At 40.0% G+C, this 21802-nt stretch overlaps 1 protein-coding gene across 2 annotated transcripts in view; it reads left to right on the top strand.

The window, feature by feature from the left end:
• bsna (bassoon presynaptic cytomatrix protein a) overlaps positions 1 to 21802 on the top strand; it is a 68187-nt gene that overhangs the window by 15913 nt on the left and 30472 nt on the right. For both annotated transcript variants that reach the window (XM_049754887.2, XM_049754886.2), the window contains exon 3: positions 8658 to 10652. In XM_049754887.2, coding sequence (XP_049610844.1) covers positions 8658 to 10652 — 1995 coding nt within the window. The remainder of the gene's footprint in view (positions 1 to 8657; positions 10653 to 21802) is intronic.

The following is a 21802-nucleotide window of genomic DNA, read 5'->3' as shown; positions in this document are numbered from 1 at the left end:
CTGCTGTACCCAAATACAGCAAAACAACAGTGGCAAGCTAATAACAACCTTTAGCATTGAACAAAGAAAGCAATAACCATGCACAAGAAAAGCACACAGAATTAATTAGAGAGACATATTCTTGTAACTACGCTGAGCTACACTCGGGTCTAAGCAGACATGAACTGCTAACATAAATGAGACACGGCTAGGTCACACTAAAGTGGGGTTGAGAGCTGATTGGATGACATAAGGAGGCACGGCTTATGACTTCAGATGTAAAACTAAATTGTTGCGTGATTCCTGCATATGCTGTACGTATTGCAATATATTCGAGATTAGTGTTCCCCAACCTTTATTCAGGTATTTTGCAATGTAAGACAAAAATGTTACAGAAACTGCAATGGAAGCGTGCTTAACAATTTTGCCTGTCACTGTCATATGTAGATAGATGAATAAGGATACATATTGTACTGTGTATTGTATACTGTTTAGATAATCAAACTAATTATCCTGAGGAAGACCAATAAATGTGTTATAGGAAGATTAAATGTGACAGACCACAAAATTCAAAGAAAGACCATCCAGCCTCATGAATTGCTTTGATGTAGACACATTTCATCAATTAAACATTTAATGGAATTTTAGAATCCATCATGTCTTCCGTTCTTCTGATTTAGTAGTAGTTTAACAGGATTTTGGAATTGCATTTACACATAACATATTTCATATTCATATTAATCCCCCTGCAACTTTATCACACTAAAAGTCTTATCCGCCTATAACAGACCCATCTATCCAGCCACAATCTTCTTGTCTATTCACAATTTGTCCACTGCCACTGATTGTGTGTGTATGCGGTTGGCAGGGAAGCTGCGATCACACTGGGTTTGTTCCAAAGTGCTGAGACAGATTTTAATTAGGAAACATACGGTACGATCCTAATCAATACCATCGAACCATTTGAGGTTGTTCAATGGAAAGAGAGGTGGGTATGTGTGTTTGGTGTTCATCCATTTTTTGTACCGCTTAAGTTGTGGGTGACCAGTCAATCGCAGGGCACATGCAGACCACTAATCATTCTTACCCGTAGACAACATATTTAGAGTCTTCAATAATACCAGCCTAATCGAAAGATGACTTGGAAATTAGTGCAAGTGCAAATGCCTTAAAGTGAGTGTTTTGTTCCCAATATCAGCACACACATATTATTGTACTGTCATTTTGTTCCGCAAGCTAGTGAAAGTACACACACGGCATATGAGATGTTTTATAATACAACCGGTTGTGCGTGAGTGTGTCAGTGGCTCCTGCTGCTCGCTATGGAGGCAGAGGAAGATAGCGAGAGTGTTGTGCACACAGCTGGAGAGTGCAGCACCTGCGAGGCGCCAATTATGGTTCATTGATCGCACTTTGCCTAGCTATTATTTCCGCGGTGTGTGTAATTGTGTGGGAGTCAGTGAAGTTCACAAAGCCAGTGTGACTCCCACTTTTGAATGTGTGATTGACAACTTCCAAAATACACTTCTGTGCCTCATACGGACTAGTTTTCAATTGATTAGATGTGGAAAACACTGGTCAATAGTCATCGGGTGTCTATTTCCAGTTAATCAAAGAGGTCACCGTTCTTGCATTGAAGGATGACTAATATGCGTGTGCATTTTCATAACTAGCAAGTGAATCTCTGTGCTTTGTTATTGGAAAAGTCCCAGGAACGTCCTTCCAGCTTGCGGAATATTGATCAGTGCATTAGTCTGTAAGTCAAGTAAGCCAGAAAGACAAACTGTTCCTTCATTGGAGTCATTCTGCATATCAGCCTCCACTCAATGTCTACTGTCAGTGGTACTGCACTCACTGTTCATCCGACAGAAGTGAGTACAAACCTTTGTAAACATTTTAGCTTTTCACAGGTGGCGCAGCACCCAAATAAATTATATTGTAATACGATTTCTGTTGTGGTTGTTTTAACTTTAGACTTTGTAGTCGCTTTTGTTGCCATAGGTTTAGTTACTAATGCCAATGTGTTGAGTTATTATGTGGGCAGAGTTAATTTATGAGCTGGACACTAACTACTTTATATTCTCGCAGTGTCATTTCTAGTAGTGTTGTCCCATACATACAATAAAATACCGATCCAATCCAAGAGACAGATTGTGACCCTGTGTCAGGTTTGAGTCAGGTTTGAAGGCTCCACATAAAATATCCTGCACTGTGTTAAAAAACAAAAAACAAAACAGTTTTTTTGGGTCATGAAGCAGAAGGCCACAAAGAAGAGGGAAAAAAACAAAATGAAGGACAAACTGGATATTTTGAGAAGCTGGTCAACTACACCTCCCATTTTGGCGACAGACGCTATTTGCACTTTGCTTTTTAGCCACAAGTACATATTAAAGTATAAATAAAGTTAAGCATTACCATGACATATACACGATCAATGAGTAATCGTGTTTCCTAAATTTCAGTATCTCAGCTCAACTATGAACTCATTTTTAAATCAAAACAATCTTGAATATTATTTTTTCCAGCTCTAATGCATATTATCCACACAAAAGGTCAATGGCATATAAAATGCACAACTTTACATGCAGGCATGTTTTTGGGAAATATCAGTCAGTCTTGACGGTTTTAATTATTATGTTCCACAATGTTTCAATCAGAGATTTGAAAAAGTAACAAATCTAAATAAGTGAAACCATTCCTGATGAAACCTGTGAACTAACGCTAACACTGGAGCAGTCCTTGTCAGTTGTCTCCACATTTCTTTGCCCGCTTGTTTTCCTGAGCCCAAAAGCAATTTACAGCATTTTGATGGACAGGTCTATTAGCGTAAATGCTGTGTGTGGGTTTCAAGATGTAAGTGCATATGGATCCTGCGGGAGCCTGTGGAGCCATGCAGTGCACAAAGTGTGGCCAATTGTGAGTGTGTGTGCTTGAGTGTTTGGCACTGTATGTGTGCGTGCATACGGTCCAGTATGTAATGGGCTATATTGTATTACACTCTGGACTGCCACACTTGACCGCAAACAGCTTCAAGTACTTGCTTACTTTACATTACCACACTCTGAATCTTGCTTGAACCGCGTCACCATCTTTGAGTGTTCAAATAATGGATCTTTCAAGACAGCAAGTCTTTATCTGGTCATACTTTCTTCAGGCACCTTGGGGCTTGAACCAGTAAATGCTAAATAAATTTCGCCCAAAAGAGCACTGAAAGAATTATGTTATTCATACATCACTGCTGTAGTTGAGTCATTGCTTCCCGTTAAGTATGAATCCAGCCATTCATTTTTTACACTATTAATAGCATTGCAGGTGTGTGGAATCCCGTCCCAGCTTACTACTGGACTGGTCACCAGCCATTCAGAGGGCCTATTAAAACTTTGAATACATTTTTGTGTGTTCCGGCAGTGTCATCTATTTTTATGATACTGCCTCACTATCTTAAATTACACAAGTGAGCAGTGACTATATATCAAATCCATTACCCTGATTAATGTCCATGTAGTAAAGTTATCAATTCACATCTGCTTGCTGAATGCCTTGCATTTGATTTTTCAGGTCCAACTTAATCTTTCTATAGCTGTTATAGGCCTGTTTTATTTCAAATGTACAGAAAAATGCTATTAATTATACCTTAACACAATAGTTTCAAAGTTGAGATTATAATTATAGGCTGCAAACAACCGTACTAATATGCAGTGGTGAACTGCGTGTTTGGCACAGTTGGGATTTACCCCGCTTAATCCACCTCTTGACACAGTTGCAATACTAGAAATCATCAGATGAAAACACAATATAATAGCGCACAATGGTGCCATTGACATCACCCAGAGCAGTTCAGAGTAATAATATGTTAAAAAATGTTATTTCAGGCCACCTACAAGATCTGAAGCAAATATAAAAATCTACCAGGTTAGAGGAACACTCCCATTGCTAATATATCCTGTTTGAATTCACCACAGTTAAATGCTGGTTCCAATTCATACCTATATGGGAGAGCCACGAGAGGACAAACAAACAAAAACACCAAAAAATAACAATGCATGCTTTCCATTGAAGTGCAGGTTAAAAGATGCTCCAGTGAGGGACCTAATGAGTGGTGACCACGTGCACTTTTGTGTCAGGCTAAGCGACATTCAGGGCACTCTGACATGTGTTATACATAAAATGTCGACAGGGACAGTCTCGTATTGATTACACAAGCCCCTTATTTCCATTTAGAGTGCTAATATCATCAAATTCATGTGACATGGCTTGATCGAATGAACGAGGGAACAACTGCAGGATGGTTTTCATGTATGAGGAGCCATTTAAATGTGCTGAGGTGCCCTTGAAGTAAAGCATTTATCATACAAACAGGACAACTACCTTTTAACATGCATTGGACACCTGCCAGCATCTTTGGTCCTTTGCAGTTAGATTCTATGATGTCATCTCATGCCTGTTCAAAAATATGCGCCCCGGTGACGCGCATGATATTGGCTGTGAAGTTCCTCTAACACATGCTTTTCGTGTTTGTGACGTGTGTCATGGTAACAGGTTCAGTGCGTGTTATCCCACTTACAGTATACTTAGACACCCACCTTTAAATTGAATAAGGTGATGTCGTCACTCACTTCTTCCTGGCACCGCGTAGTCTGTAAAAGGGATTATTAAATTTGTATTAGGGCACAATTGGTTGCACTTTAGGTAGTCACTTGGCTGTTTCAGAGGGTAAACATATAAATACACTGTAAAGTACATTTTATAAAACATACATGAAATATTACTAATGTGTTCATAGACAATTCATTTAACATGTTAATTGCTATTTTTAATTTGTTTAATTATAATGAAATTTTTTATTCGTTTACCAAGTGTGTGTATAAAAACTGGTTTGAAGTGTATAAAAACTGTTTTCGAAGTGTATAAAAACTGGTTTCCTAACATGTATGAGAAAAAAGACAAATAGCCAAACTGACTACACACAGGCAAAAAGGAAACAGAAAAATAAGTCTGGAACTGTGTCTACTTGTGTTCTGTTTTATTGATTTATATGTCGAAATATTAGTTTAATCGATTAAGTGAGAAAGGGGTAGGAATCTAAAAAGCTCTGCTTCCTCCTACTCCTTTTCGAACATTCTTCGTTGTTGTTTTTTTCTGTGACTTAAATATGGCACTTTAAAGTGTTATTTATTATATTTCATTGTTTTGTTTTTCCTCTTTACGTGTTTTAAATATGTTCGAAATAATGACATATCAAATCAAATCAAACACCAATGTTTCTTAATCACAGTGGACCCTTGCTAGTCAAACACATGCATATTAGGGGCACATGCTCCATACGGAATAACAAAATTCGGCAAGAATCAATCGAGGGTCCGACTAAACTTTTATTAATTTTATAGGCATTTTTAAACTTACATTATATAGCATATGAACAAATTTGTCCTTAGTCATAAGATTGTGATAAAATTATAAGAAGAAATTTGCAGCAGATTGGCCGTACATTCGTATCACATAATCATGATCACTTTATCTGCTTAAAGTTTTAGCTGGTGCACAGGTGTAAAAAGCGCTCAACCACTCTAAAACATAATAAAAGCAACAGAACAATAGGAATATGCAGGGGTCCGTGGCTTATGGAAAATCGTGTCTCTTTTTGATGTTACGGATTGGATGCTATGAAGTATTAACAGACCGGTGGAAGAAAACATTGTCACATGGCAGAAAGAGGCACGCTCAGTACTCATAGTTTTTCATTTGATCATTTTAAATTTATGACCTACAAGTTTTTCATACATAATGTAATTAGGACTTCAGTGCAGGTTAGATATATAACTTGACGTTACGTAGCTACCATAGTTATGCAGAATCCAAGGAAAAAGCAAAACATGCATGCAGAGGTAGTAATTTTCATCATGCGAGACCGTCTTTCAAACTCTGAAACTTTACGTAACTTTAATTGTGCATTCCGTGGAAATGTTGCTTGAATTTTTTCCTTGCTGACAATGTGGCGAGACATTCAGGTCCATTTTGAAAACCCACTGAAGTGAGTTCCTTGTCACTCTGCACCAATGGTGTATGTTTTGTAACCACAGGAACAGACCACTTCACAGCCAGCATTCTATTACATTTCTATTCGCATCAATGCTTGCCATCACTTTCATTAGTCTATTGCCATTTTATTAGCAGTGAGCAGAAAAAGTGAATCTAATGAGAGGATGGCTCATAACAGTGGCAGTGAGTTCTGTTCCACCCTCATTGTGCTGCTTTAGCTCTTCAATTGAATCTTGCTCTATTGCCAGTTCTCTGGATATCTTTTTATGTCTGCAGACTAATTAATGACAAATTGGATTATAGAGTCATGCTGAACTCTGCCCAATGGAACGCACAGTCTTCCTCCCACCTCCATTCTCAGATGAGACTCTGTGATATTGGGAACACTATTTTGACAGATAGGACAATCAGATCACACATGAATTGTTTTGTCAGCAAAAACCCTAACCCTAACCCTAACCCTAACCAATTTGTGGAGAGATCACCACAGTAAAGGAGAGTGTGTGTGTCTGCCTGTGTGTGTTTGTTTGTATGTGCACATCTGAGTGCATATGTTTGTGTCAAATTCACATAGAGACTTGTTGCTATGCACAATCGATTTGTGGTGGGAATAAACGGATGCGGGTAAGCGCGAGGTGGACTGCACAGGAAAGCCGGAAGTAAAGGTTCTTAAAGAATCTACTTTTGAAAATTAGCAAATCATTAAGTGTAATGAAGTCATGTGATTGGTTTTGATGTCCACGCTGATTAGATGTCACACTTTTGGATTATGGGATCCAAAAACAATAAAAGCATTTTCCTTTACAGTGGAGCCTGTTATGGTTGATCTCAAGCTATTCCAGAGTGTTGTTGGACCCCTTTTTCATTTGCATTTCACACATAAATAGAAGGATGAAAAGTTCAAAGATGATATTCACATATCTGATGTTTTATGTGATATGCAGACATCCTTACGTCTAAAATTTTTGTACAATTTTAGAAGATACATTTTTGTTGAAAGGATTTTGTGTGTGTGGGGGTGATTGAGTTATAGGTCCCTGTGGGAAACCCATCTCTGTTAGTCCAGGATTATGTGTTTTTTGGAGTAGAAGTGGATAGACCGTCCTTGGGGCTGGGGTGTTAATGAAGCGCGACATGATTAGACCAAAACCAGATTCACTAACTGCTGAGTTGATCCCCTCCGAGGTCTACTTTCTTCACATTTTGTTTTTAACAGAACCAATAAATTCAGTTCAGTTGTTTGTTATCCCCTGTATTATTTTGATTGGCGTCCTTGTCTGAAATAAAATACATTTTTCTTTGATTCTCACGTCAGCTGAGACCTGTTTCTATTATTTTTACTGACACGTAGCTGTAAGATTGAGGGTTATAAGGTTAGACACAATACTCTGGTATATCCTTTCCACAACAAACTACAACCACAGTAATAAGCATGTTGGTAAATTACTCAAAACTAAGCATGATTTTTTTTTTTCATTGTGGTACAGCATGGATGCAATTACATTCTGCAGTAACCATAATCTTGTGCAGATACTTTCTTGATCATCCTCAAAGAGTGTGTTGGAGCAACACTATGGGGGAGATTCGGAAGTGGAGTGGAGGGGTGGGCGGGTGTAGGAGTGCTGTATGTTTGCGCATTGCATTATGGGAACAAAAGGGGATGGGAGCAATGTGAAGAGATTTACAGTGCTGTGCTCAAACTGCAGAGATGCTAAAATAGCAGTCGGTATGGTGGCTGAGTGTTAGCTGCTGATGCAAAGCTGTGAGGACAGACGCAACACGAGCGGGTCGACGCACTTCACATAGGAGGTTTTTCACAGGGTATGTCTTTTTTAAGTCAGAAGATGTGAGCGAGGGCAAACCTGGTCTTTAATTAAGCATCAGTTATCGTCTGGAGGAGGAGAGCTGATGTTGAGAGATGATGAAGGGTGAGGCTCATTTCATAATCTTTCTCGTTATATCTGTTTGGGTCTCATTTATAACTGCTGTGTGCGTGACCGTATGGATTTATGTTTGAAAATCTTCTCAGCCACGTTGCAGTGATCTCTCAATAGCCACCTATGGCCGAGCTCAGCTTCCAATTCTGGTCAAAATGTGTTGCCAGTTTTTAAAGGAATAAAAAGTGATGGTCATTATGTGAAATTGTCCAATGCACTCCCTCTGTCATTGCTAGGAATTGAATTAATATAGTATTCACGTGGTTTGTATTGAAGTGGAAGGTGTGTCTTGTGTCAGAGTCTGCTGTGATAGTAATAATCATAAGTCCTGTCATGTTTTACATCTTTCCTGTCCACCTTTGGATTTGTAGGATGTCACTGTATAAGCAGCAGAAAATGTGTGCATTTATTGCATCAGATGAGGAGCTTTCTGTTTTTGATAAACTGAGTTAATAAAAACAACTCAAGTAAACAAACTTTGTCTTGCTTTGTAAACAGCTCCAACATCGATAGTGACGTTATGTTTATGTGCAGCTTGTATACAATGCCACAGTATCCACCCATCCAATTTTTGTACCGCTTGTCCCCACAGGGGGTCGCGGAATTCTGTGTAGCCTCAAATGCAATAAAACAAATGATTCAAATGTTAATAACTGAGGTGGAGGGCAAAGTTAAAATGTCATTTTGGCTTTCTGTTTGCAGGTCCAGGAATGGCTATGTCTCAACTGTCAGATGCAGAGGGCTCTTGGCATTGATATGACCACACCTCGCTCAAAGAGTCAACAACAGATCCATTCGCCTTCCCATCAAGCGAAACCTCTCGTCCAGCCTCAGCAGGCTGCACCTCAGCCAACACAGCGAGAGACTGCAGCCCAGCCCAAACCTGTGGCACAGAGCCAGCCCACCCAGCAACAGCAGCCGCAACAACCGCAGACTCAACTCTATGGCCAGAATCAGTCCTACCCTCAGTCACAGCCATATTCACAGTCCCAAGCATACCCCCAATCCCAGACATACCCACCATCACAGCAATATCCTCAGTCCCAGCAGTACCCCCAGGCCCAGGAACATCCCCAGGCCCAACAGTATCCACAGTCCCAACAGTATCCCCAGGCCCAGCAGTATCCTGAGCCCCAGCAGTACCCTCATTCGCAGCAGTACCCCCAGTCCCAGCAGTACCCCCAGTCCCAGCAGCATCCACAGTCCCAGCAGCATCCGCAGTCCCAGCAGTATCCCCATTCCCAGCAATATCCCCAATCTCAACAATATCATCATTCCCAGCAACATCCACAGTCTCAGCATTATCCCCAGTCTCAACAGTATCCCCAAGCTCAGCAGCAGCCTTACCAACAATCCCAATCCGGACCCCAGGCTCAGCAGCAGCCCTACCAACAATCCCAATCTGGGCCCCAGGCTCAACAACAGCCTTACACACAGTCCCAATCCGGACCCCAGGCTCAACAACAGCCTTACACACAGTCCCAATCCGGACCCCAGGCTCAACAGCAGCCATACCAACAGTCCCAATCTGGACCCCAGGCTCAGCAGCAACCTTACCCAGCGTCCCAGTTTGGACACCAGGGTCAGCAGCAGCAGCAGCAACAGCAGAAGCCTTATCCACAGCCTCAGTCTGGTCCCCAGGGTCAGCAATATCCCCAAACTCAGCAGTATCCACTGGCTCAGCAGCAGCCTTTTCCACAGTCCCAGTCAGAGCCTCAGACACAGCCTCACAGTTCACAAAACTTACACAGTCACGCATCTTCTAGTGGTCCCCAGATCCAGACAGGTCTTTCCCATCAGGGAATGAGGTCTGACTCATATTCCCAGAAAGATCCAAGAACTGCTGGAGGTTCTGCAGGAGGTCCCAACCAACCTGGTGGTCCAAGAATCCCTCACCCTGGTGCTGTACCCCTCCCTGGCTTGACAAAAGCACCGTCCCAGCCTGATCTAGGTCGTGGCTCTCCCATGCACCAGTCTATGGCACGGCATCATGACCACACCAGAAGCGCTGGCTCCTCTCCAGCTCACAAGCCCCAGAGTCAGGCCCATCCTCCTGCTCAGGATGGACTGACCAAGCTATTCGGCTTTGGCGCTTCCTTACTCAACCAAGCGAGTACCCTGATCAATGTGGACCCTTTACCAACCTCGTCCGCGCATCCCAGTCCCGCACGAGGCAAGGTGGTATTCAGTAATGCGGCCCCTGACAACAAGCAGCCACAACAAGGGGTCTCAGGTGCCAAACCATTCGGCATGGGGGGTTCTCATGGTCCGACTCAAATGGGCAGTCCTCATGCGCCGACCCAAACGGGTGGCCCTCAACCTCCAATCCAAATGGGCGGCCCCCATGCACCTAGCCAAATGGGGGGTTCCAATGCACCGAAGCAACAGCAGCAGACTGTACCCCAACAACAAGGAATGCCACAACAGCAGTCCCTTCAACAAAAAGACCCACAACAACCTCAAGGGCAGCAGCTTCGACAAATGCCGTCACATGGGCAAAAGGCGGAACTAAAGCAGGATCCTGCAACGGCTCCCACCGCAGCTCTGCAGCCAGCGAAGCCCAAAGTGAACTGTCCTCTGTGTAAAACAGAGTTGAACATCGACAGCTCTGACCCACCCAACTACAACTCATGTACGCAGTGTCACACTCAAGTGTGCAACTTGTGCGGCTTCAACCCTACACCACATCTGGTTGAGGTAAGGAGAGCAACGAATGACACAAAATATCTTGCACACTGAAATAAATGTGGGTCCATCAAAACAAAAGGAAAATGAGGACGTAGCAAAGAAAGAAAAATTCTCCTAAGGAAAGGTCACATCATAAAGAAAATGAAAGGTGGAAGATCAGCATAAGGGGGGGAATCTCAGTATGTTACCATCAACTGATGGAAAAAATATTCCAAATTGAGAGCAGAAGCATGTACGTAACTCGTGCAGACAGGCAGATTGAAAACAAATCGTTTGCTTTGAGGCGGCATGAATCCTTCAGGGTCTTGGGGGAATACAGTTGGTCGTAGTACTGTACTGTGCTACTGCCTAGAGATAGACCTCAAGATAATCCACAAAGTTATATTTAGCTACTACAGCTGGCTGCTAATTTCATTTCGATCAAGCGTATATTTGTGTGTGTGTGCGTGTGCGCGTGTATTTGTGTGTGTGTGTGTTTGTGTGTTTGTGTGTGCTTGTGTTTGTGTGTTGTACAGCTCTAGAAAGATAACAGGAAGACAGAACAGCATTACAATAATAACATACGAATACAGTATAATGTACTATATATACAAACCATGGAGCACCCATGTTTATTTTAACCCGAGAGCTACTTATTGGGTTGTGATTAATGCCAAGTGCTACCAGTTATTTGAAATATAAATCTGCTTGATTTATTCAAAACTAAATCATTTGCTCATTATCATGGTGCCCTCTAGCTCATTTCTTCAAACGCTATGATTTGGTCATTTAAAATACTGACCATAAACAATTATTACTTCTCTGTATTTCTTCTCCCTTATTTACACTGATACAAGTGTGATTTAAAAAATAAAATAACTAATTAAACGGAACCAAAGGTTCACTGGTAATTGGTGCTTTATTTTAGAGGATACATGTTGCAGACAAAAAGCTGGAAGCGATAAAAGCTGTATAGAAAGGATGGAACATTTTTTGCATTATTTCAAAAATACATAGTAGACTTAAACACAGACACACACAGTAGCTTGCTGTTTACAACAGTATATCCATCGATAAAAAAATCTAACGCTCTAAGATGACAGTGCAGATGACTGGCGGTTTGCAAAAGACAAGAACACTGTGTGACAGCAAAACACTTGATTTCTCAATAATTCATGGCAGTTTCTGAAATATAAATAGTGGGAAAGATTAAATATGTAAAAGATGGTGGTGTCTCCTGAAACAGCAAAGTAGAGAGTCACCGGGTTCACTGTGTTTCATTTGGCTGGCTATTTGGTTCATATTCCTGACTTTAGCAGTTTTCTGCAAATAAATAAAAGAAGACACAAAGCTTATGAATGAAGACTCCAGAATTCATTCCATTTTCGTCAACAAAACACAGGAAAAAAGACTTTCCCAGTAAATAATGCATGACCTTAAATGGTGCAATTCATCGCCGTCGTAGAAGCTGTTCAAATGCCAATAAAATGAAATGATGACGCACACGTACGCTGCATAAGCAGGTGTTGGTGACTGACTGAATGAGGCCATTTGTACAGACCAGTCTGTCACTCCAACTTTCACAGCCATTGCCGGTGCTGTCTTACCAATTATTACTGCACCAGCCCTACCCACCTGAGACACCATCTTATCATTTGTGTGTTTTTCTTGTCCCACTTTTGTAGCTAAACTAGTGTTAACTACATTTGCAATTGTGTTTTCCAACAATAACCAGCCACTATCCTGAACGTGCATAGAGTGCCTATAGGGGGCTACAGAAATTTTAGACCCTGCAACAACATCACATAGTGACTGAGCATTAAATCCAGTCCTTGAATACAAATACAAAATGATAAGATGAATGAAAAGAAGGCAAAATATTTCCTTCCTACAATTTCTGAAGAGTGAGTGGCAGTATTTGGGATGACACTCAAGCGTCCACTGCAGCGACTGATGTGCAACATAGACAAGGATCCAAATTAAAAATTAACAAGAAGAGATGAAATCACCATTTCAAAATATGGGTGGATAGATCGAGTTAGAATGCAGTGAATCACGCTCCTACATTTAGAAAGAACCCAGAACAAAAAAAAACAGTGAGCAGTAGGTAAACCAGAAAGCTGCTCCTAATGGACCAACGCTTCGCTCCACTACTTCAGGACATCTCGCTACAATTAATAATACAACAACTCCACATACTTTCCTTTACTTTCTTGCTTCACAACTTTATCCAAACTCAACCTTATTTTTAGAGTATTTAAAAATACACACAAACAGTGCAGCGTATAAATATCAAACATGAAACATAATACAATAAAATCTTACCAATATTACTACAATAATAATGATAATAATAATAATAATAATAATAATAATAATAATAACAAATATAATATCACACTACTACAATAAAGTACTATTACAATAATAATAATAATAATAATAATAATAATAATAATAATAATAATAATAATAATAATAATAATAATAATAATAATAATAATAATAAAAGTATTATTCAAACCTCTCCCTCACTTAACTCTACTTAACTGAAGCACTAACTGCCACTCCATATCACCTCTAAGATGTTTTCTTTGCTGGGGGGGACATCAACGACAGCAGTAGTTCCTTATGGCTGTAGATGGAGCAAAAAAGTTACAAGGTATAATCATGCCATGCCCAGACTATACATCTTGTACCAAAAAAATAGCACAATGAGGCAAAATGCTATGAAGAAAAAAACAAAAAAAGAAAACATAGAATTCGCACCAGATTCCTTTTTTTGCCATTGGAATATTTACATAGCAGCTCAAACAAGCTTTGAATGAGAATTATAAAATAATAACTAAATAAATACAATATATATCTTAATGGCTCAGACTGCTGACTGTTGTCATCTTCGCCTCATGCAGGTCACATGCTACTTTTTTTCTTTCTTTTTTGTATATCCTTTCTCGGGAACTTGAGACTGATAGGGCACAGGCTGTAGTGCGCATTCACATAAAATACATACTGATAAAATATACGCTGGCATACACACACACAAACAGAAATGGAAGACACCCACAGGAACACCATGAGACAGTTGAAACACAAAGGTGAAGGAAAGATGTTGCCACGGAAAGTGTGGAATTCCCTCAATGGGACTTTTGAGGTAAAAGAACTTGGGGAACAAACACATTTTTTCTCTCTTTTTATAATGCATTCAGCTGTTGAGTGGCCTTGACTTCATCCAATACTGTAAATGCTGATTCAGAATGCTTAATCTCCTGCTTACTGGCTTTAAACTAACAGCATCCTGAAATTGCAACTGAAAATCCTGCGGGAAGAGCATTAAGTACGACAAGGTAACTCTGCCAGAATGGATGAAGAGCAGGTTCAAAATGAAGGAGTAAAACAATGTTTATTTCATGGAGCTCATCTGAACTAAATCAGAGATGTTTGCATGTTTTTGCAATTCAGAAAACAGCAGCTATTTGTCGGTTTGCAATTTATTTCCATTCATACGTTTAAATTGAAGTTGGTGATTTCAACTCAACACAAGTAAAAATAAATGAGTACGAATCAGAAAGACGCGTGACGGAATGAAACCAATCATTTTCATTCATCACATTCACTGGCAACCTCATATTCTGTCTAAAGAAATGGCATGTTTAAATCTGATACAAAATAGGTACAGATTATTTGAGTGTGTCACCCGTCCATGTGATAATGACGATTTCAACGAACTAACTTATGAGACCTTGACTCCGAATTAATGAAGTAAAAATAAAGCATCAAAAGCATCAAAAACATTCTTCAAATGTGAATAGTATTGTTCGTTTGCTTCAGAGGGGCGGCCTCCTCAGTGCCATTGCTCGGAAGACTTTTATGACCTCACAATTTATTTTGTTATTTGGTATTTATGTGGCTTGCCCAATGGCAAGCAGGAGAAGGTCAGAAACCAACTTTGGTGTTCACACTAAACCCATTATTATGACAATAAAATCATACAGACAGCTAAATAACACTGTCCATTTTTTAAAAATGATCAACCATCATATTTTGCCTTTTAAATATGCTAGTTTGTGATGTTAATCACCTAGAAAAATGATTTCCTTGTTTAAAAACATGCTCACAGTAAGCTAAGCCCATAGATGCTCTCCATGCAAGTCGAGTTTACCGTGTTAGGGAATTTGGCAGACTGCTTAGTACTGCCTCGCTAGACCAAGGGCATATTTCTTTACATTGACAGAATAAACTAGAATTCATCCAGCTAAAAGCAGATCTAAACTGTGGCGCGGGTGGCGTAATGCGATTTCTATGGATTTGATCGAGGTGCAGGCAGACAGATTCATTGCGCAAATTACTTTTATTATTATTATTATGATAATATCATGTTACATTGGTGTTATTCGTAGCAAGCATACATCCACACATAGTTTGATGCAGAGAAGCAACCACTTGAACTTTCAATGTACTCTGTCAGCAGGTTAGACAAAAGAAAAGTGTTTAAAGGAAGTTCTCTTTCTTAACACAGCAGACATTTTGTGGAGGCTCTGTGGGGGACTCAGCAGCTGGAGGGACTTCAAGCGCCTCACTGCACTACAGCGCTTGTACTAAATTGTGCTTTAAAAAAAGAGAAAAAAAAAGAAAAAGAGACCATGGTCTTTTGTAGCGCTGCCCCCACACAACCTCTTCCTGCCTCCCTGCGGGTGTTCATTTCAAAGAGCAACACTGATATGTCTTTCTTCTTCTCAAAGCAGCATTGAAAGTCGGATGAATTAGTGAGTCATAACTGGAATTCTGCGTGCGTGTGTCTAAAATAGGTTTGCCTGTGTAGTACATCATGCCACAAATAGGAAGCTCACAGTGGTGGCTCATAAAATTGAATGAAAATGCTAAATTACTCATGTGATCTGACAAACAACCCAAATGTTAAACCCTGTCGAGTGAGAAAAAGAATGGAATTAACAAATGCACACCATCCCCTTGTAAAGGTGAAAAATCCTGATGTGTGTAACAATAGGATTGTGAGATTACATGTGTGTTCACAGGGGGACTGTTGAATTGTTGCACAACATGTGATGTAGTCGCAAGAAACATGAGAGAAACGTGGGGGTGCAACATAAAAACAAGCGAGCAAACGTGATGGCTCTAACCAACCATTCTGTATAGTTAGAGAGACAGAACAGAATGAAACAATGTGTATGTCAGAAAGTCAATAATGATCAAAAGAATACCCACATGGAAAATGTGATATTAAAGAAGGCACATGGTGGCATGGACTCCAGTTTGCCTATAAATAGTGCATCATATTCCAGCCTAGCTTCCAAATCATGGGCAGTAAAATTCTCTCTAGGTGCCATATTGTGTAGATTAGCTGTGCTGTTACCTCACAGAGGGGCAACATTCAGAACTGTTTGCTCACAGGTATATTTTCAGAAACAGGCAGATGGCAAAAGCTTGGTGGGTAGACACTCAACCAATTTACAAGTCAAACTTCCATGATGTGTCCCAAAATCAAATTAAATGAAAAGTCACAATAATCCAAGATAGCTGCTTCTACTTCCTTGTGATGGCGCACGCAGGTTCCAGTATGAACACCATTTAATATTGTTAGGGACTAAATATGATTTCACCAATTTTTTTTTTTACTCCATCGGGGTGTGAGGCTATTATGACCATATGGAGAACATTTAGGGTACTACTTAGCAAACCGCTCTGAATGGACTCACACTGACAGTTTGACAATGTCGTGAGTGGTTGCCAGGACGTAAGCTGCCAGACTAGCTGCCAATCATCTGTCAGATGCTTTCACAATGGCCATCCTTGACTTTGCTGACAGCTAGTAACCTGTCACACACACGCACACACACACACACGCGCGCACGCACACACGCACGCGCGCACGCACGCACGCACGCATGCACGCACGCACACACGCACGCACGCACGCACGCACACACACGCATACGCACACACACAAATACTGCAAAAAAGCATATGTTCATGCAGAGAAAAATAACATGCAGAATTATCATACTGTTTGTTTTTAAACTTCAAACTTGAATAATTTTTTTTAAACAATTCTTGTTTTACTTTTGATAGCATTACTTTTGTCCAACATTTTAATCAAATCATTACTTAAGTAAAGTTTTTTATTTTCCAATATAATATGGTGTTAATGTTCAAACTATTCATACCTTCTGCCTGCGCTCCCGCACCACCAGACTCGCCAACAGCTTCTTTCTCCAGGCTGTTAGGGCCCTGAACTCGCTACCCCCTTCTGCGTAGCGTGCGGCACTGTTGCGCTATTTTCGGGAATGTCTGCTGTACGCTTGCTCCTTTTTTTTCTGCTCCTCTTATTTATTTATTTATTTATTTATTTATTGTTGCGTTATTTATTCATTATTTATTCAGCACGCTTTTGTTATACTTGTTTACTTGTTTGTCTGTTGTGAGCCATGTCTTGTCACCGTGGGATAGGGGGGAACGAAATTTCGGTTTCTTTGTGTGTCTTTGGCATGTGGAGAAATTGACAATAAAGCTGACTTTGACTTTGAGCTCTAACCATAATGTTAAATATACTTATCTGAAGTAAAACGTCTGTCTCATTTTTGATAAACACTTGCTATACTTTATCTGTGGTCATTATAGGAGTACTTGTAGAGCCAAGCACATTTTGAGGTGGTACTTGGTATAAAAAGTTTGAGAACTACTGCCCTATACGTATGTTTCTACTAGGTGACAAATGCCACTCTTGTGTTTCTGTTAAGAGCTAAATTTGGCAGTAGCCGGCAGCCACGGAGGGAGACGACATGGGAAGTGCAGGATTGAGAAATGAGAGAAATCAAGCGGATGACTCACACGATGACTCGACTGGGAGACACAGAGCAAATCTGATAGAGCGAGCTTAACGAATTAGGCAGTGGGTGAGCTGCTGAGAAAAGTTCAGAGGTCCGGCAGTGAGGGATCACTTGTGAGAGAGAGATTAACTTGAGGGGTATACCCAGCTTGATGTATTTCCTGGATCTTTTTCTTGCTCCCCGTTGCTGTTTATTGAGTGGATGAGTTATACGCAATCCTTGTCCACTAGAACACTCAACTGTGGCTTCATTCATATAACAACACAACTTTGAAACATCAGGTTGATGCTTGTGTTTCCACAACATGAGAAGTGTCTGATCTGGTCTATTAAAATTATGCACCAGTTGGTGAGTCAGAGATTGCCATAACAATGCCAGAAAATTTCAATCCTGTGTACTATCAAACAGTTTAATTTGACTGATTTTTATGCTGAGGTCAAATTATGACATATTGTTAATTCAGATCATAAAAGAGAAGCTCAAAACAAATAGAAATGATATAGAGCATTGGCGTCATATTTGCCTCTAGGAGATGATGATTTTTAGCCTTAATTGCTTGATTGGTTTGCTGTTTGTGTAAAAACAACGCACACACAAATAAATTCCTGGAACCTTTGTGAAGAATTCCTTCACGGGCCAAAAAGAGCCAATTTCATTTTGGAGAAATGATTTTTTAAATGTGTAATGGGAAATAAATGTTCTCTTTCTTACATTTGCTCAGAAGTATCACAAATAGTGTGATTGTACAGGAATACCTCATAAAAGTCTTGCTCCACCACTGCCAGTGGGATGATTAAAAAAAACATGAAGAGGATTTGATGCTCTCTGTTCACATATTTATGAATGGACCACGTCACATTAGACTATTTGGCTGAACACTTCGACATGATCTGAATAGCCATACAATTTGGTCTCAAACACGCATCTCCAAGAGACTCCTTCTGCTGTGCCGGCCCACCCAGGTTGACAGAGAACATTTATAACAAGCTTTGCACTGATATTAAAATCTTTGAAAATAGAGCCCAATGTGTGAACTATCAATAACTCATTAACTAAAAATATGCCCCATTGACATACATTTTGTGTTAGAGGTTAGTATGCTACTGAGCGCCATTTTTGTTTTGAAATGAGATTGATTGATATGATTATAATTTTAGCATTTTGTCATTTGAACCTTGTGGAATTGGTGAAGTTTCTTAATTTGTTCAGTGCACTTTAGGGTTAGTCAAATTGTAATTAATTAACTTAATCAACCAAATGTAGCATCCCCAAACACAAATTTAGACTTCACAAAGCAGCACTATGTCTATCATATAAAGTTGCAGCAATGAGGGGTCCAGCCTACATATGGTAGTTCAATACAATTTACAAGTCATTTGCATTCATGGCCTGATGTCTCAAGTCATTAAGGACAAACTCTTCAATCAAATCAACACATCTAATTTTTTAATAAAGAATATTCGAGTTTCCTCTCTAAGTGGCAAATGTGGCCAAAAGTCCCTTCTGTTTTCATTGCACTACAAGTCATTTGAAACCTGCAACAAATATCAGTGAGAGCATGGCCCTGCACCAACCTATACTCTATATAGTATACACCCTATGACCTATATCATACAGTATGCGCACACTTGCTTCCCCACTGTTATTTATGGTGACAAATTGGAGCAACGACGGTCTTTTCTAACACCCTGAGAGCGCAAGCTTGAAAGAAATCAAAAAGAGAGAAGGGAGTTGGAGGGAATGACTGCTGCTGAGAGCTGGGAGCAAGGGAAAAAATGTTTGGACCCTAACATGTTGCAGAGGTAGACTGTTGATGATAAGTTGAAATGACTTCAGCTATTTGACTTTCATTAATTCATTCATTGGTGCATGTCAGACTTAAGTGACACTGCTGTGTTTTCAAAATGAAGACAAATGTATTTAATTTGAGGATCGCTTGCTTCAGATGTATCTATGCAGACACATACAACTGATGACTATGCACAGTCACACATACCTAAATGGTTTGCTTCCCATTGGGGTTTTCCTGCCCTGTGGTGTGTGTCTCTGAGTGTGCATGAATGTGTGTGTGTGCATGTGTAGAACTAGAAAAATCCAGCTGCAACCAGAAGCCCAGGTGTTTGCATTCTACTGCTGTTGTACAGTTTCTCACTCACTCACTCACTCACTCACTCACTCACTCACTCACTCACTCACTCACTCACTCACTCACTCACTCACTCACTCACTCACTCACTGGCTAAGTCATCATATCTAACAGAAGGGCAGCTGTCCCCCTGCTGTTGGGATGTGGTACTGTGTTGCCTCTCTCCATGGTCCTGATTTGAGTTTATGCAACGGTTGTGTTTCGTACTGTGTTGGCTCTCTCCATGGTCCTGATTTGAGTTTTGAGTTTTTAACGGTTGGACGGTTGGAATACAGAAAGTATTGCAGTTTACATACTTGCGAAAATCATATTCACAAAAAAAAAATTAAAAACTAAATGAGCTGCAAGTGAACTAACAACTTTAGTGGCATCAAAGTCAAACCATCACCTTTTTTAGTAAGCCGTTTGCTATCTGTCTAATCAAATAAACCTTGCGTGCGTTGCCTCAACACGGATTGAGTGTTAGTATGTTTGTTCCGTGATTCAAAACAGATGGAAGTGATGCGGAAGTGAAACATAAAGTGAAGCGAACATGAAAAGCGTCACCGCGGCTGTCAGAGCACAGTTTGAGCCTCCTCCAATATCCATTGTGAAGCGCTATATTTAGGGACACCAGCACCTCGGTCATAGTCCACAGCTCAAATTAGCATATTCTTGAGTGTGTACAGGTTTCCACTTTATTATTTTAATGATGTCGCATTTCTTTGTCAAGAACAGTTAACAATTTTCCCAGAAGCCTGCTTTTAAAAGTGGAGGAAGGGAGCAGAAAGAAACACAATACGACTGTTTCAGTTGACTACATTATAATTTACACTGTTTGGGGACATTGACACCCATTCTAAATTCATATGACACCAAATATACTTTTTATTCATTTATTCTCAGCATGGGAAATTCAATTTTTGGACAAAGGTAGTGATGGAATGTCGTATAAAATGTTATTGTTGTTGTTTTACTATAAACTCCTTTTGAATCTGTAATTTTAAGTTATCTATACTTGCCACAAAAAAAGGATACAGTAAATATTTTTTGTGGTTCTCATCTGAGAAAATTATTTGAAGACTTTTTTTCCCCCTGGAAACTAAAAACTGGCAGCAATAGTAGAAACCATTAGTTATTTATTGCAGCCTTCTTGGACTCCAACTAGATTTGATTCCATCTCACAATGACAGTGCTCCTGTGGGCAACAATCAATAAAGTGAGTGTATGTGTGTGTGTTTAGCTGCACTAAATCTCTGGAAGGCTAGATGGTCATTTTGTTACCCCAATGGACACAACAAGTCATAGAAAGCATTGTTAGGGGTAACTATTGTGTAGTGTGTTACTGATTAGGTATGTTTCCATGTATGTACATTCATTTTTTTATGTCATAAATAGATATATCATTTTCTTTTTTTTTGTGGTTGTTCTCCTTTTCCGTCACGTGTCATTTTGTGCTCCGTCTCGCCTTCTTCATCTTATTCCACCTTTGACCACTCACCTCATTTCCCAGTTGTGTTGTCACGACCCATAAATAATCTCGGATGTGATCACGTACCGGTCCACGGCCTCAGGGCAACTACCTTGTGTGTTTTTTTTTGGTGCAGCTAAATCTCACTAGCAGCTTTTCTACGTTGGGTTGATGAAAAAAGGCTGAGCAATGGTTTTGTCATTTTCACATACGAGTGGAAATATTTCTGCTATGCCCTCAGGAAATTTGCTCAATCTAAGAGCTGCCAAAGCCACTGGATTCAGTCGATATATGTTACCTGAAACATAATATATCATTTATGTTCATTTTCGTCAATCATATGATTATAATTAGTTTTTTTCCTACCAGTTCATTTATACGCACCCTTAACGTCACCATTCTTAGGGGTGAAGCGATATGGGAACAGTTTATGCTCTGTTATATTATGCTATGCTGTGCCGTGCCGTGCCGTGCCGTGCCGTGCCGTAGCGTACCGTACTATACTATACTATACTATACTATACTATACTATACTATACTATACTATACTATACTATACTATACTATACTATACTATACTATACTATAACTTGAGTTACACAAAATAAACAGGAGCCCAATCCATTTCTTGAACATCTGGATACCACCAAATTTCCCTAAACAAGCTAATAAAACCACTGAATAGTGAATGCAGAATGACCCAGATGTCGTTTGGCTGCAGTGGTTGCAAAAAGAA

Source organism: Syngnathus scovelli, chromosome 2 (assembly GCF_024217435.2).
Source record: "Syngnathus scovelli strain Florida chromosome 2, RoL_Ssco_1.2, whole genome shotgun sequence".
Classification (NCBI taxonomy): domain Eukaryota; kingdom Metazoa; phylum Chordata; class Actinopteri; order Syngnathiformes; family Syngnathidae; genus Syngnathus; species Syngnathus scovelli.
Note: the sequence above shows the minus strand (reverse complement) of the source record. Positions and strands in the feature narration are given on the sequence as shown.